The sequence below is a fragment of the Microcaecilia unicolor genome, chromosome 5 (assembly GCF_901765095.1).
Source record: "Microcaecilia unicolor chromosome 5, aMicUni1.1, whole genome shotgun sequence".
NCBI classification, from domain to species: Eukaryota; Metazoa; Chordata; class Amphibia; order Gymnophiona; family Siphonopidae; genus Microcaecilia; species Microcaecilia unicolor.
Window position 1 is genome coordinate 295,849,932 of NC_044035.1, and position 18,350 is coordinate 295,868,281.

Sequence of the window (18,350 nt, forward strand, 5' to 3'; positions counted from 1 at the left end):
AACCGATGTGAACAAAACCATAAAATAGAATTCATTGAAATAGTGTCATGCATTTATTTTATTGCTTATAACTGTTCAGCAACTAGGGTGTTTATTCTGCAGTGTAACCATGACACCATTTTTTTATAACTATTTGCTTGTGGCTAGTCTTCCCCCCCCCCCCCCCCCAAAAAAAAAAAAAAAAATCACTTTCACCTGGTTTCCATGCGTACAACAACCAGTAAGGAAGTCCCTATCGCGAGAAGTAACAGGAAAATTCTGCAGGCATTCAGATGCTCTTCAATCAGGAAAATGTAGATCACGGTATGGCATACATCTGTTTTCACATAATGAACTTTGGCCTCTCATATGGCATCCAGAGTCTGAATCCCTTATTTGAGTTCTTTGGCCTTATGAAACCTTTTGTTACCTTTTCTGATCTAAACCGTTATAATTCTGAGCTACTTATGGACTCTGGCTGATACCTTTATATTGATATGCAAGATAAGACTCCTCCCTTCCTTTATTTACCATACCATAAATGACGCTACAGACAACATCAGGGACTGGAAATACCCTTTGCCTTGGTCCACCACTAGTAACACTAGTTACGTTTGCAAATTGCCGGGAGTTTCTCCACTTAATTCTGCCAGCCACCTTAGTTTGGTTTCATTCCCCAGAGTGCATTCGACAATGGAATAATGGCTTTAGCAGTTTCTGTAAATCACACCTCAGCGTTCAACCTTGTTGACCATGGCCTGCTGCTATCACAAATATCAGGCTCAGGTTTGTTTGGGACGGCTTATCAGTGGTTATGCTGGTTTTTTTCTAACTGGTCTTGCCTTGTTTCTCTGCCACCTCCAGTTTTTCTCTCCACATTTACTTCCCTTTGGCATAGTTCAGGATTCTGTTTTGGTTATTGTTTTCAATATTTTTTTAAGTCCTCTTGTACCCATTATACAAAATCTGGCTACTGCCTATTACTATATAGATATCCTTTTAATCTCTTAGAATCACAAAAATCCCAGGTTTACCTCAGTCCAGCACTGTCTAAATCAGGGGCTTAGCTACCAGATTTGGCCTTGCGACCCCCCTCCTTCCCGCCGCCATCAACCCACTGCCAGGTACCTGTGCTGGCAGGGGTCCCCAACCCCCACCAGCCGAAGTTCTCTTCAGCGCCGGTCTCCGGGCTGGCGCGTTGCTGCAGCTGATCTGGATGGAAGGATTCTGTTTCTGTGTGAGTTGCCCTGCCGTCCTGCACGTTCATACATGCACGTAGGGACGTCAGGACGACTCGCATAGAAACAGAATCCTTCCATCCAGATCAGCTGCAGTAACGCGCCGGCCCAGAGACCGGCGCTGAAGAGGACTTTGGCTGGCGGGGGTTGGGGACCCCCGCCAGCACACGTACCTGACTGCGGCGGGGAAGGGCGCTGGGGGAGGGTCAAAAGTGGCGGGGGGGGGGGGGCTAAAATGTGCCCCCTCACCTCGGGCTCTGGACCCCCCTCCTGCCAAAGTCTGGCTACGCCCCTGGTCTAAATTCTGTTGCTGATTGGCTTTCTGAGTGCAACCTTATTCTTTGCCAAGACCAGTGTGTCATGGCTATCCTTTCCACTCCATAATTGCTCCCAACATTTGGGGTTCTCTAATTTCCTTGGTAAACATATTTAGGGGGGGAAAAAAATCTGTAAATGATGCTAAAAATTCAGTGGTGCAAAAATGGGCAATGAATGGTATTCCGTAATGGGTGTTCTGGGCTCAGTGTCCTTTATAGAATGAGTGAGTGGTGCTGGAGTTTGTGCTCAACTTTTGGGCATGAAGAAGTACTCCAACTGAAACCAGATGTAAATTCCAGTGTGCAAGTTGGGTGTGGATTTCAGAATTCTATAATATTGTACACATTTAAGGGAATGCCCATGGCCATAACCCCATTTGCAGATCCACACAGAAACACTTAGGTGCTGTTCTATAAATGGGAGTATGTGTGTTCACCTGGATCTGACATTTCTGCCCCTTTTGGTGTCTTGCATCCATTAGAATGCTTTTTTTCACACTGAAAATGTGTGGAAGTAGCACCTAATTTTTGGCATCATGTGTACAGTTATCCCCTTGTACTTACTCCATGTGGATCAGTAACTGTCCTTGGGCTGTCAGATGGCCACGCTTGCTAAATCTAGTTTCATTGCTCTTTGTCCCTTCAGTTACTTTGAATCTGCCTATATGACTCTTCATACGTTGTCTGCTTATCCCCAGGATTGGGGAATGGAGCAGGTTATAAATTCCAAACTAAATACCTACATCAGAGTACTGATGAAAATGTGTCGCGGTCATACCAAACAATAAGAAGGTACTTTTATTAGACAATAGAATCTTCTTGACTACTGACTTGAATCAATCCACCCTATGATGCAGGTGTTTGGTTTGTGGCCTTAGGAGGAAGCTGAGATAATGGAGCATGCTTATGGGCTTCCTGCACTCCAATACAGACATTGGTAATGTGAAGAAACAGTGTGTTTTAAGCCTGTAAAATGTATTGGATATTTTCCTGCGTTATGTTCTGAAGTGTATTTCTCTTATTTGGCCAGCACGTGGTGTTTCTTTGCTGTAAATCTGTTACAGAGAACAGAGTATTCTTTTCTTTAGTTTGACACAACAGGAAGCAAGAAGCAGTATATGTTGGAAATCTTGTTGACTGGGCTCTTATTTGGCCTGGAGGTTGAAAAATAACCCAGTAGTGCTAGCTGCTTCAGTCTTAGCCCGGGAGGAAAGAGAGACAAATCTCTCTTTGAACAGTTATATATGCTGACCTTCCCAGGTACTGTTTAGACAGTATGTAGATGTTTAGTTAGTTATAATTGATCCTTATTTCAGTTGTCTGTTATTATTTGCTAATTGCACAATTTTGGCCACTGTTCCAAGTTCTGAGAATAAACACATTTGTTTGTTCGTTCTGCCTGTCTGGACTAATAAAGAATCCTGGTATGTTTGTGTGTTGGTTCTGTGAGTGCTTTCTGGGAACTGTGGGACCACTGGTAGTATAGCTTTCAGTAACCTAGAAATCACTGGGGATAATATGGTAGCGGGAGACTCGCCCAGAGGCGGTTGTGTCCCAGTCGGTGGGAGGAGGGTGCTAGTGTACAGCGCAAGCAGCAGATGCAGGCGGACCTGAGCTGTGCTGGGGATAGACCCTCTATGTGGCTATGGGGTAACTCGAGGCGGGTGGCTAGGTGTTTTGTGATAGGTAATGTCAAGAGACTGTGTTGGGAAAGGGATCTTTGGACTCACTATATAAAGAATCTGATAATATATTGCACAGATCTGAGTAGAAGCTGGTTGAGAAACATTCCTAAAAAGACTATTTGCTTTTCCCAAGATATACTAGGCCTGTAAGGTATATTTAAATGTAAGAGGCTACCTTATTCATGAAATGCTGCCTTCATCCTGCCAAAAAACATCTAAGTCAAGTCTGGGTGAATCAATAAAGGAAAAAAAAAAAAAAAGATTTTTTTTTTTTTACATAAGACTTCACTTCTGTGGGTAATGAGGTCTGCATTGATAACATTGAGAGTGCTAAAAACAGGTTCATGTTCTGGCCAATTTATTTCTTAGGCTTCACAATGTGTAACTTTTTAAAAAAGTACCAGGAACAGATTGTGGGAAGTAGAGAGAATCTCTCGAACAGTTACATGCTTAGTTCTTTTGAAGAGAGTTTTCCTGTAAAATATAACTTCCCAGAAGAATTCAGTGGTAATATGTTGGCCTTGAAATACTACTGTTTTTAGCTTGGTTGGGGAGGGGTTCACCAGATATCTATCATATAGATATCATATCATATAGATATAGATATGTAAAATATTTTTTTAACTATGGTGAGATAATTGATTTGTGTTAGGAAGATTTTTCTTCACACTTTGTGTTAAATTTACCTTTTTCTAATGTTAATTTCAGGAAAGTAATGCAGGCCATAGTACACTCCTACCTTGAATACTGCAGTTTTGTATAGTTATGGTTTTCTTAGGGTACTGTGATCACCTTTTAGTTGCCATGATCTTAGGAGCAAGGTAGGTTAGGGCAGCATCTGCCTGCATTACCTCCCTTGTTCAATTAAAGGTTCTATTCAGCTGTTAATCCACATTAATTAGATTGTAAGCTCTGTCGAGCAGGGACTCTCTTCTAGTAGCCCTTTAAAAATAAGTAGTAGTAATAATGTTAGTTGAATTGTGGTTGTCTTACTGACATTTGGTATAGATTTTATACACAGTCACCATCAGAACATACTGTTCTCTCCTCTTCAGAGCTGAAGGCAGTTACCAGGGACTCCCCTTTCTCTTGCCACTGATCTAATTGCAGGGGAATCTTGGACCACCAAAAGACCATGTGCAAGCACATAGTAATACTTTAATCCCCCTCTAACTCCTCCCAACATGTCACTCATCCCCTTTGCTGCACCATCTTGCTGCATTTTATTTTCTAACCCTTCCCCTAAGGCTGGATTTACTCCTCAGCCAGGGACCTCCAGGATACTCTGCCCAGTGACCTACTAGGGCTCTATCCTCTCAGTAACACCATACTTAACACTTATATGTTGGTCTAGTAGAGGAGGTTGACAGTTCTTTTTAGCTCAGCCTTTGGAGATTTCTGGCTTGCTTCCTGCCTCGGTCTCCCCTGATGGACCCTTCCCTGAAGAGGATACTTTTGCACTCCAGCTCAAAAGCAGGGTCTAATGCTCCCCTGCCTCTCTCTCTCAATCTGAGGGTGTCATGTCGGGGCAGTCTCTTTCTGCATAGATGCAGGAGGAATTGGAGGAGGGGGAGCTGTTTACAGAAGAATCGGATGGTCCCACCGTGTTGCCAGTGTTTCATAAGGAAGAGTTGCCTTCCTTCTAAGGATCTCAAGGTTCTTAATATTTCTTCTTCTGATCTTGCTACACTTGCACCTGCTAATCCTAAAATGGTGAGCACAAGTAGACCGCCTGAGTCTTTTCCAGTGATTGAGATACTATGCAGGAAACCATCACTGCTCAATGGGTAACCCCGGTCGCTAGCCTTTGGGAGAAGCTGTGTGTGGTGAGTTATGATTTTAGTTATAGTTCCATAGTTGGCTAGATGCTGCTTGTAGGCAGGGAGCCAGTGAACAGCATCAGGGCAGTGCACCAGGTGTGTTAATTCCTCTGAAAAGGCCTATTTAGTGCTTTCATATTCTTATATCATTTAAAGAGTTTTGAGTCGTCTCAGTTTTTTTGACAGTGGGCAGTTACTTAAAAAAAAAAAAAAAACACCCTGAAAGTTTCCCTGACTTCATTTATGGAACTTTTTTTTTTTTGTTACCAGAATGCTATTTATATTGGCACTACAGGTATTCTTTTTTTTTTTTTTTTTTTTTTTTCAGCATCTATACAAAGAAGTTTAGCATTGAGTCAAGCTTAGTGCTATTGTCTTCATGTTTCTGTGAGAAGTTTTACATCTTGAGTTTTTCTTTTCCCCCCTGAGGCTAGTGCTCTGTTCCCATGTGTCTCTTGGTGGAAGAGTAGGAACCTCAGTGTTGCCATGCTGGGAGTTTCTCCAGATTGGGTCTTGATTCACTCCTTGGGTTTCATAATAGCGGGACACCCCTGGGTTCCATGAGGAGTGGACCAAAATTACCTTAGACCAGTGTCTTTGAAATATTGAAGCAGGGTTACTAACTGGAGTTCTTACATTCCACTGCAGATTCTTTTTCTTGGAATCTCCATGCAAGCTCCAGCTCAAATATCAAGCAGTTTAAGCCACCTTGAAAACACTTCTTCATTTAGGCACAGTAGAGACTGTCCCCAGTAATGATTGGAGAATGGGAAGTTATTCCATTTACTTTGTAGCTCCAAAGGAGGAGGAGTCTTTCCACCTGGGTTTGGACTTTAAAAGAGTCAACACAGTGTTAAAGGTTCAACATTTCACAATGGGAACATTAGTCTGTAATAGTTTGTCCAACAGGAAGAATTTCAAACCTTACTGGATTTCAAGGAAGCGTACTTTCATATTCCCATTTCACTTCCCCACAGAAGATTTCTGTGATTTGCAATCCTTGGAGAACACTACCAATTTATGACTATGCCAGTTACCCTTTCCACATCAAGGACATTTTTCAAGGTCATGATGGTATTGGCAGCCTTCCTTCGTAAGGATGGTTTGCAGGTTCATCCATACCTCGACGATTGGCTGATTTGTGACTCTATCAAGACAGTCTACAAGATTCATCCAAGATACTCCAAATCTTGGAGTATCTGGGAGTGATATTCGACATAGGCTTAGGAACACATTTCTTCCTGTTGCTCATCAATAAAAAAATTTTCTCCTGTTAGGTTCTACTTTCCATATCATGTCCTGGGGTCTGGGAATATGTTCAAGTTCTTGGCACAATGGCCTCTATCATGGACATTCTTCCATTGGCCAGATTCCACATCGGATCACTTCAGCAGTGTCTTCTCAGCTGTTTTTCTCCATCTCTCTTGGACCCTCCAAGCTAAACTCAGCCTCAACTAGTGGATTCAGTGCAGCCTTCCTCTGACAATTCAGAAGTGCTCACTCCCTGCAGGCAGCTATCTTTAGCTGATATGCTGCTAGGGCATTCCTTAACTGGGTGCACCAGATTTGGAATTCCTTCCAGGAGTCTGACAGCCTTCTACTGAATTGACAGATGTGGAGATGAGTATCACATATTTGGTGGAGTCCTTGCATGACTGGAGGCTTCGGCCAAGCAGATGTCTTTGGCGATCACAGACCATCATTAATCTTTTCCTTGCACCCCTTTTGACACTCTGTGGACTTCACCCCTTATATCTATTCCAATGATATCCAAATTCTTTATACTAGATCCTTCTGACCCCGCACAGGTACATTCCATTAACATCAGGCTGCTCAAAGTTAGAGTGGCTTATTGTAAACAAACATTAAACCCCAACAAGTCAAAAATTATTTTTTTCACCAATCGCCCAACATTAGCAGCTCCCATTCAACTTTGTTCTACCTCGGTCCGTTTAGCCCAAACTATGAATATATTAGGGCCCCTTCTGGACTCTTCACTTTCATTCCTCCCAGAAATCTCTGCCGCATGGTTCAACGCTCATTTTTTCAAGCTTTGTCTGATCCGTTCCATTAAAACTCTACTTCATCTATCTGTTAACATCCTCATCCATTCCCTAGTAATCAGCTTGATTACTGAAATGCTCTGTATAAAGACCCTCATGTTAAGGATCTACGCCGCTTGCAATTAGTTCAAAATACAGCTATCAAACTAATCATAGATCACCGTAAATTTGATCATATTACCCCAGTTATGAAAACAGCACATTGGTTCCCAATATCCCATTGTATAACTTACAACTTGCTGATGCTTGTCTATAAGATTCATATGGCTAGTGAACCAGTTTTTGTCACACCACCTCAATCCCTAATGTCCCTCACAGAATAAACTCACCATTCCAATTTTTCGTGTAATTGGGCACATCACCATATTGCAATCCATATTCTCCGTTCAAGCCCCCGCTCTTTGAAATGGGCTACAGATCAGTTTACATTGTCGTCTTCACTGTAGTCTTTTAAGACTGACCTGAAGACTTTTATTTGTAGGTGCCTATAATTAAGTTTTACCTTTCCCACTTCCCATGAGTGGTGGTGACCTGGAGAACATGATACCCCCCCCCCCCCCCTTGTGCTTCTCTCTTTGCTTTTCTGTTTATATTGTATTTCATCCCTTCCTTCCCCTTGCTGTGCTGGAGTTTCCCTTTTTCCTCTCTGTCCTTACCACCCCCCCCCCCCCCCGGTATATTGAAAGCCGCCTGGACATTATTTGATGGGTGGGGTATAAGCCTCTAATAATCTTGAAACTTGCTGTGGATGTGCCCCTGGTCGGCAGATGCAGCTTCAAACAGCGGTTGGTTAAGCGTTTGGTGAGGACTTAGCAAGGTGGGTGAAAGATCTGAGTGACTCAGACTTGGCGTCATCCTAAATAAAGTCTAAACACTCTTTCCAGTTGGGTCAGGCTCACCCTTGTCTTAGATACCAGATGCTATCATCCGGGGCGGCCTAGTTTTAATCGGATCCAGGTATCGGCTCAAGCAGGGTTTCGGAACTCCAGGCTTTGTCCTGTCTTGATTCTCCAGATTTCTCCTGAAGGGGTGACTGTGCACACAGTCCCATCCTTTCTTCCTAAGATGGTTTCTGTCTTTCATCTCCAGTTAACTTTTGTTTCTTCCTGCTTGCTTGACATTTACTGTGTATTCCTGCACTATTTGGAATTGACAGAGTTCCATCGATCAGATTTATTTGTTTGTGCTTTGCTCTGGACCTCAAAAAGGTAATGCGACTTCCAAAGCCATGGTTACTCGCTGGGTCAGGGAAACTATTGCATCTGCATATTTACTAGTGGGTAAACTACTTCCAGCTGGATTCCGGGTGCATTCTATCTGAGCTGTCATGACTTCCTCGGTGGAAGCCTGTCTGTTCTCCTTGGAGGAATTAGGTAGGGTGGCAACATGGTCTTCCTTGCATACCTTCTCCATACGCTACCATTTGGATATCTGTGCTTGGTCAGATGCATCTTTTGGCGTGTCAGCGCTATCTGCAAGCTTCAGGTTCCTACCCTACTTAAGGACTGCTTTGCTACATACCACAAGTCTCTGGGTTCATCTGCTGCTGATGCCAAGGAAAAAAAATGTCTTACCTGATAATTTTCTTTCCTTTAGTTGCAGCAGATGAATCTTTCTAGCAGTTCCTTCTAGTTCTCTATGTTGTACTGTGTTGCTGCATTTTTACACTTTAGATGGACTGTTGTAATCAGTTTACATTTGCAGTTCTTGGTTGGTCACTTTTCCCTGTGAGGAAGGAGAAATGTTGTATAATTTTGGTTCATTTTGCTTTGTTATAAGAAATACTGACTGACCAAAGAGCATTCCATTTTATAAGGCAGAGTGTCTGAACTATCCCCACCTGCTGGTAGATGGTCAAAACCTACAAGTCTCTGGATTCATCTGCTGCAACTAAAGGAAAGAAAATTATCAGTTAAGACGTCTTTCATTCCAACTTTAGTTCTAGAATTTGTTGTCCCTGTTCTTCAGAAGGGGTTTGTACTGGTTAACAACCCACTGTTCAAAATGCTGGTGCTTCTGTTTTAGATGGGATCCAGAAAAATCTCATAACTTGTAATACTTAAGAACATGCAGACATTTCCTTAAATATTTTCTATTCTGATCTATAATTCAGCCAAAACAGGTCAGGCCCTAGTAAAGTACTCTGAATGTGCTTGGTCCTGAGCATATGGGAAGGATCTGGAGAAAGAATGGTGGAAACTGGGCTGGAGGGGGTAGGGCATGGATGGAAGAGGGATGTCAATGGTGAGCATGGATTTCTTTCTTTCTTTTTTTTTTTTTTTTTGGGGTAGCCACCTAAAAAATTTAAATTTGCATTCCGGTTGTTCGCAAGCATAACTATGAACTAACATAGAAAGTTCATTTGTGCCCACACAGTTCTTATGTGAGTATAGTGGTAAAAACAAAATGCAACATACTAATTTTCTCTTCATCTGCTGTCGTCTACTATGCTATGTACTTCTGTTGTCCAAAGAGAATCCACTGACGTGGAGAACTCCAAAAGATCCCACGGAGAAACTCAAATAAAGGAGAAAAGTGGGAATGGAAACCAGGCTATCCAAAAAAACCAGGAACAAGAAGGTTCTGAAGTGAAGCAGTATTTATTGAAAATCAAAATGACTCAACACAACGTTGTGTTTCAGCCAGATGGCCTGCATCAGGAGTCTGTATGCTTGTTTCCAAAGACTAAGAGTCCAAGATTAACGGCAATTAGTTTATGATGGTCTTGAAAAAGATCGTTGACATAAAATAACAACTGGATCGTGAGCAAAGCAATGTAGTGAGAAATTCAGCCTTCATCTGAAAATTCAGAACTGCTCAGGCAGCTATCTTTAGCTCATATGCTGCTAGGGCATTTCTCACTACATTGCTTTGCTCACGATCCATTCCCACTTTTCTCCTTTATTTATGTAGATCTGTTGTGAAATTTCTAATGGTTATGGTGCTATGCATGCTTTCCTGTATTGAACCGGACCTAATAATCTCTTATCTACCTCTTTTACTGCACCATAAATAGTTTACTCAATCTAATAAATCATGTTTATACCAAAAATAGTGTATAGTAGGGATGTGCTTTCATGTTGCTGATAGTAAACAAACTATCAGCAATATTTATCCTTTTGCTTCTGAAACTTGTTATGAGATATTCTGGATGTCTTTTTTTTTTTTTTTTTTTTTTTTTTCTGGTCAGGGCTTCTTTTCCTTCCTCTTTCTCTCCCCTCCCCCCCAAATCTAGATAAAGGAAAGACTGGGAAAGATGGCTTTCCAACCAAATCTCCTGATCAGCCCTCTGATTTTTGCTGCTGCACCCCAAGAGCTCCTCACACCAAGTTGGCAGCAAGCCCCCCCCCCCCCCCCCTTATCTGCTATGAGCTTAGCCTGTGGTGCACCATCTCTTTGCTACTAGTTCTACTGATTTAAAGTAAAACAGAAGCCTAGTTAGTGTAATGTTATGATGTTTTCGTAGTAGTTGGTCATCTATAGTGAAGCAGTGTAATAGTGTATTGCTGCTCTGTAGCTAATTCTGTAGCATTGAATCAACATTGGAGGCTGAACCCATTAGCAGGTAAAAGGGAAGTCGAGTCCTGCTGTTGGCTTGGCATTGAGTATTGTGGGTGTTATGGAGGGGCTGTTTTGGAGGTCCAGATTCATATGTACTTTACAGCAAAATTGAATGTTTGGGTAGTAGACAATGATAAATGACAAACATGGTGAGATGTTTAGCAGCACACAATGCATTGTTTTTTCATGCACATCTCTAGTACTTAAGGATTCCTAGCTCACGCATTTCCTGTGCTCTTAAAGACCATGTAAGTGTTTAGGGACATTTTCTATATGGATATAGTCCAGTTCAGCAGAAATCTCAGGGAGGTTAGATTGTAATGTCGGTGAGACTGAGTATTTTTGGTTGCTACTGAATGATTTGAAAACTATCTTGTCATGGTCTAATTCCTATATTCAACCATGGAGACTTTCTTGCCTCAGTTTCTCATCAGCTCTTATTAGCTAATTTTATCTAAGATCATGCTTGACAGAGGGTAAAATACAGTTGATGAACTTGTGGTGCTGGCTATTCTCACATTTGCTCCAGGATTTTAATGACCTGTTCTTAAATACACTAGAAAAGTTCTGTAAAAGTCAAATATGCTTCTGAAAATCTCAGATAATATGCTATCTAGTCTTGGTGACTTGCTTGATAATACCAGGCTGATTGCATTAATGACATTGGGCAAATGTGCTGGTTTTGGTTACTTTAAAAAACAAACAAAAAGTCATTTGTTTTTCTTTCCTTTTTCACCAGCCCTCCAGTTTCTCCAACCACAGTAGGGTACATTGCTGCTCCCCCAGCATCTCTAGCTGCTGCCGCCGCATCTGCATCACACACTCCAGTAGTGCCTCAGCCTGGTGCGTTAGTCCGTATGCAAGGCTTGCCGTACAACACTGGAATGAAAGAGATTCTCAGTTTCTTCCAAGGATATCAGGTTAGTAGTCTACCACTCAGCTTATCTAGTATGGATAATCCCCAAATCAAGGCTGAAATGTATTTATTTGCCACACTGGTAAATCAGTCTACTCAGTGGGGAGCGGCAGGGGGTGTTTTTATTTCAATATTAGGTGTGAATTAGATGCTAGATATTACTTCAAGACTTTTTATTGTACTGGAGTGTCTTATTTTCTTGCGAGTTTACAGTTGCTTAAATTTCTTCTTTATTGGACCTTATTGGAACCTCTGCATGATGGCTAAACCAGAGAACAATTGAAGCATTTATTATATAATCACCTGTACCTATATTTCTATGCCATGTACATAATTTGGTAGTCAAGAAAGAGAAATTGACCTCTGATCTTAGACCAGTGGTTCTCAACCCAGTCATTAGGATACACCAAGCCAGTCTGGTTTCAGATATCCACAATGAATATGCATGAGAGAAATTTGCGTGCACTGCCCATCTTATGCAAATCTATTTGGTGCATATTCAACCCAAATCCTTGCAACATTCCATGCTACAAATCCCAGGGCAAGCAGTTGCTTCCCCTTGTGTGTCTCAATACCAGACTATGTATTTTTCCTCCAGGAACTTGTCCAAACATTATTATTTTTTTTTTAAACCCAGATACACTAACTGCTGTTACCAGATCCTCCAGCATATAGAGTTCCAGAGCTTAACTGTTAGTTAAGTGAAAACGTATTTTCTCCTATTTGTTTTAAAAGTAACTTCCAGCGGTGATGTGTAATGGCAGTCATTACTGCTGTTTTGCTCCCACAGATGCACTGAGTCAGGCACGCCACATCTTTTGATACTGGTCAGGAGTGCATTATTTCTCACCTCTTTGGTTTGCCCCACAGCATCTTATTAGGTCCATGCATTATCTTTTGCCCCCACTGCCTCTCTGCTGCTATCCTGCTGATTCCATGGACAGGAAGAGAAGCACCTCCCTATTTTTTAACATTGCTCCTTTGCATAGGTGTAAGTTGCTTTTATATCTTTGAAAGGACAAGCCTTGCATTACATCTATTAGGAAGTGCACAGGGCATCGTTTTTGGTACATAATTTGCAAACGTTTGGGGGGTTATTTTCATACTTTTACACTCTATTAGTCTTAACCTATGAATTAACATGCATAAAACACCTTTTACATCAGTTTAGCACACACCAAAGTAAAGGCATGCTAACAAACCAAATTAGTTTTATCACAGCTCCTACCTTTGCAGCTGTCACTTTGCCAGCATGGAGACATTATCCCCACCTCTGAGGTGGAAACCACCTACAACATGATTATTTGGCAAGTTTCTGGGTAATTTTGAAAGTGGCCTTAGGGAGAGGAAGGACAGTGAAGGTGCTTCTCTACCTATATGGGCTTTCAGCTTGGGACAATCCAGTGCTCCCTGGTTAGCAGTGCATCTGTGCCTCATCCCCTGCACCCACTAATGCCTGCTGCAGATTTAACACATTTTACTGTGGGAATGTGGAAACTAAAATTGATGGAGTGAAGAGGACACTTCAGCATCATCCTTCCTCAGCTAATTAATCCCAGTTCACTTCTAGGCTGTAAGGGAGCTAGGGAAGGGGCTTAAGGATTTTTATATCCTGGGCATTTAAGCATAGGTGCAGATACTGGGATGGCTTGATATGAAAATTTAAAGGGGAATTAAGCTTTCTGACCATTTTTGCTGCTTTACAGAAGTCTTTCCCTTTTGCTTTATTTTTATTTTGGTAACTTTGTCATACCAGGCTAAGACCATGTTGTCATTGAGGAGCAGGTTTCAGCTCAGGAAGAGTAGGGTGCTGCGATGGTGGCTTTTTGCCTGCTGGTTTGATCCCTCTTGTGATCTCGGTTGATGTTCTGAGGTGGGACACTGCACTCCCTTGATCCCAAGTGCAAGCAGGAACAATTAAAAAGACCCACTGGCTATAAAGCAAGAAAATATTTGTACCTGACTTAGACAGAACACTGCGCCACATCTTGGAGTCTAAGCAGTGCTCTTGAATCATATGGTCTACATGACCCGAGAGTATTGTGAAGAGTATGAAGAAAAGGTTTAGACTTTACAGGGAAGCTTATTTAAGTACAGCAAAATTCAACACGGCACTTTTGTAATATATTTTCAAAGATAGGACTATTTTACTTAAAAATAACACCAAATGCAAATTTTGCCCAAAATTAAACAATGATATTGCAGTCCTGGCTGAGTAATCCAGTCTTTTGTGCGTCATTACTCTGCTTCAGAAGTAAAATTGTTTTGAGAACAGCTTTGAAGATACAGTTTAAATGTGACTTCTGCTACACAGAATTACTTATTCTCCTGCTGTATGGAATGAGTTTAGCTAAACAAAGTAGCTGAGAAGTCTGATACTAGATATACACTAGGCAGGTATGGAAAGGATTATGGCAGCCTCAGAATTTAGCGAGATTGGCCAGGAAAAGAGTTCTGTTTGCTTTTCCTTTTTTTGAAAGCTGGCAAACTTGGCCAAAATCACCATTAATTCTGTTAAAGGCAATAGTGCATCTAAGTGATTACTCTTCTAAGACTTTAAAGTAGTCCTACATAGAAATCTGAGCCAGAGAAATGGTCTCTTGAGAAGAAAGAATACCTACTGGCAAGAATGGTACAGTGCCTCAGCAAAGTTCAGCTCAGGTTTGGCTAAGTAGGTATCCTGAGGTGTAATTTTAGTGCTTGCTATTTTGTTTTAGCAGTTGCCAACACAGAATGAAACCAAACAAAATAAAATGCATATCTTTAACACTTAATATGGTGGTTACTGAGACCATATACTGGTGTCACTTTTGTTCACTTTCTAAAAATATCAGTGAACATGCAAGTATTATAGTAAGGAGATGGGGCTTGATGATGTGGAAGTCTAAGTACCCCCAAAGATGTCTAGTTTTCAAGATGTGCACAGCATGTGATACACTGCTTCTTTGCTTAAATGCCTACAGAATTTGCATATTATGGTTACCATCAGAGCCACATCTATAGCAGGTATTAGCGGACTGGGTTTGGAATCCCCTACCACAAGCATCTCTAACTTCATCTGTTCTTACTGTGTGAAGCAAAACAGTAAATTGCACAGATCAGAGCTTTCAAATAACAACGCCTCCATGTAAGGAGCATGGCCATGGTTTATCTCTGGAGACCAGTTTTCATGTTACAGGATCCTTCAAATATGTTAACTGCAGCTTACAAGATTTGTGGCTAAGTGGTACTGTGGCAGCACACAGCACTATCAAGCTTTAAGACTTGAATTTGAAACAAAAGCCCGTTTTTTCTTTAGACCAGCCAGAGCTGGAAATGCTGCTGTTGCTGCCATGGTGACACGTACCACCGTCTGTGACTCTAGGCAAAGGACATTTGTGATGGTTAAACCAGATTGAGGGAAGGGAGGTATTTATAAAATGCAAATTGTGTACTCATCTGTGGTATCTCAGAGAGCTGAAAGGTTCAAAGGAAGAAAAGGAAACTGTACTAAAACAAAACTGATTTGCATCAAGTGACTTCAGTTCAATGATCACTGGTGACCATCTTTAAACAGAAGGTTAGGGATGCGCATTTGTTAGTGCATATTCAATTTAGGAACATAATATTTTATTGTGTGCATATACCTATAAATTAATGTGCAGACAATCAATTTACACATACACAAGATGTAGAATGCATGCTTTAAAAACCAGTAAGTGAAATGAATATCCCCCCCCCCCCCCCCAAAAAAAAAAAAATCAAAGAAATTCTAAAACCCCCAAAATGGATACACTGATGAATTTAGGGCCCTGTTTACTAAGCTGCGCTGTAGGCGCGCAAACATTTTTAGCACACCCATTTTAGAAACACCCATAGGAATATAATAGGTATCTCTATCGTTGGCACATGCTAATTTGTAGCATGCACTAAAAAGTTAGTGCACCTACAACGCTCGCCTCAGTAAACAGGGCCTTTAGTCTTTAAAATCAGTATCTCCAGATTTGCTTATGGCACAATGTGAAATCTGGCTTCGTGTTACATGCAAAAACTAATCAGGATTCTTAATGGGAAGGGGAGATGGAAGTCTTAAACTGAACTGTAGATTCTCTAAACTATGCCAGCTGATTTAGTCAAGACGTCGTGGCTCTAAAACAAGTATCTTAAAAAGTGGCAAGAAAAATATTGGTATGTCCTCCAGAAAGATAAATAGAAAAATGTTCACTCCTGGATATTTTGTGTTTTTAAGAAATAGCTGAGCAAATATAAATTGTTCCAGTGGCTTGTATAATTAGGTATTCTTTCCTTTACTGTCATTATTAGAATACAAATGTCATCTTCAAATATTTTACAAACCTTTTAGCTTTTCAGAGTACTACTGTTGGCTTTTAGCAGTCTGTACAAGGACTTTCCCTGACAGAAGGTCCAAATGCTCTGTTGCCACGCCATAGTACTTAATAAATGACTAACACATTAATTACAAAAATCACTGTATTATACATCTCTAGTCCAATATGTTAGTCTGCCTTTTTTTAAACTAGGGATGATAGCTCTTAAGCTGATTTTGAGAAGCCATTTTTTTTTTTAATGTTGACACCTATTTCTATATGAGGATGAGTGGGGTGGAGGAGCAGCCTAATGGTTGGAGCAGCAGGGAAGCCAGGGTTCAAATCCCACTTGCCTAAGGCCACAAGCAGTGAAACAAGTCATTTCACTTCCATTGCCTCAGATCCAGCTGAGAATGAGAGTCTGGACAGGGAAATAACTTGTGTACCTGAATATAACACGACTTGAGCTCAGAATTGGGAAAGGCGAGTACGTTAAATTTGACAATACAGTTATTTTCCCCTTGCCTTTTGCTTTATGCTGAAGGTTCATTGAAACTCTGTCTAGTCCTTACTAAAAGTTGGACCATCATCAGTTTTGTAGTCTCCTAATCCATAAGTTAGCATTGCGATTAGTGTTAAATGGCTATGGGAAGCAATCAAATCAGAGGAAATAACAATTGGTGGAATCATTTGACTCGGGTTTGATTTGTATTGCATCCTTGGTAGAAGTACAAGAGGTTTGTGTGTGTACCTATTTTTTTTTAACTAGTTTTAAGATTATTTGAAGACTTTGAGGGGCATAATTGAACATGAACACCCATCTCCATGGACGGGTATGTGAAGAGGCGGGACAGACCGTATTATAGAAAAAGATGGGCGTCCATCTTTCGTTTCAAAAATACGGTTTGGACAGACCAAATGCCATGGATTTGGTCCCTTCTGAGATGGGCGGTTTTTTTTTTTAAGCGATAATGGAAACTAAAAACGCCCAGCTCAGAAACGTCCCAATCCAAGTCATTTGGTCGTGGGAGGGACAAATGTACAAAACTACCATAGCTCTTAGGGGTGAAGGGGGCAACTACATGTGGGTACAGTGGGTTTTAGAGGCCTCCCATTTACCACCACAAGTGTTACGGGTGGTGGGGGATGGGCCTGTGTTTGCCTGCCTGAAGTGCACTGCAGTACCCACTAAAAGTGCTCCAGGGACAGGACTTGTTGCTGGTGTATAACCTTGGCACAGCAGTTCACACCTGAAGACTAATCTCGCTGAAAACGTCCTTTATTTGAATAAGCACCTTTACTCACAGTTAACTGCAGATCAGAGGTTGTGTGCCCCACTGGCAACGAGTCTCACTGGTACTGAGATTAGCAGTAGGTCCGAGCTGGCAGAATGGTGTACAATGCCGTCTTTCAGCAACATTCAAGGTAAGAATAAGTGCTGTAATGTGGCTAACACATGAAAGGGATCTAAAAGTGTCTAACACAAATGGCCACTACCTCATGGACTACCGGAAACAAAACAGGGCACACTCTGACCCAGTAAGCAGAGGGAAAAGCACCATGGGAGTAGAGCCTACCAACTACCAACATCGTGAGCATTTGCCACAAGCTAGTGGAATCACGGAGCCCAATACCCTACACCCACCACAATGCATTACTGATGTCACACTCACCCGAGACCCACATCAGAACCAGGGAAAGGCTGTCAGAGGATAGAACACATTCTGCTGTCATGGAGGTGGTTACGGCATTTGAGGCTGGCATACAGGTTGGAAAAAAAGTATGTAAAGTGGGGTTTTTTTGGTGGGAGGGGGTTAGTGACCACTGGGGGAGTCAGGGGAAGTGATCCCTGATTCCCTCTGGTGGTCATCTGGTCAGTTGGGGCACTTTTTTGGGACTTGGACCTGAAAAAAAAGGGTCCAAATTAAACGGACCAAATTCTCGTCAAAAACGCCCTTGTTTCAATTATCAGCTGAAGACACCCATCTCTCGGCCGATAACCAAGCCCCAGTCCCGCCTCCGACACGCCCCTGTGATCTTTGTTCATCTCCGTGACGGACTGCAGTTGAGGACACCAACAATCGGGTTTCGATTATACCGATTTGGGCGCCCATGGGAAACGGACGGCCATCTCCCAATTTGGGTCGAAATATGGGCGTCTTTCTCTTTCAAAAATAAGATGGTTTGTATACTGCGTAATATGTGCTTTTGGACTTTAGAAATGGTCTTTTTAAACTAGATCCATCTTAACACGAGTCTCAACAAATTGATCTCAACATTTGCACTTCTGTGTTAACAAAAAAAAAGAAAACTGAAATTTTGTTTATAATTCAGTAAAAGCAAATTAAGATTAGTAAGGAAGTTTCATATTTTAGTTTGATTTAAGCCATATCTTGCCAAATGTAGAAAAAAATAGCTTTGTAAGAAGGTCAACACCCTGTCCATCAAATACTGTGAACCTAGC

The 18,350-nt window shown here is 41.6% G+C and overlaps 1 protein-coding gene across 3 annotated transcripts in view; it reads left to right on the forward strand.

Annotated features, from left to right (window-relative positions):
* ESRP2 (epithelial splicing regulatory protein 2) overlaps positions 1-18,350 on the forward strand; it is a 155,185-nt gene that overhangs the window by 112,267 nt on the left and 24,568 nt on the right. For all 3 annotated transcript variants that reach the window (XM_030204298.1, XM_030204301.1, XM_030204300.1), the window contains exon 15: positions 11,403-11,583. In XM_030204298.1, the coding sequence (XP_030060158.1) occupies positions 11,403-11,583 (181 nt within the window). The remainder of the gene's footprint in view (positions 1-11,402; positions 11,584-18,350) is intronic.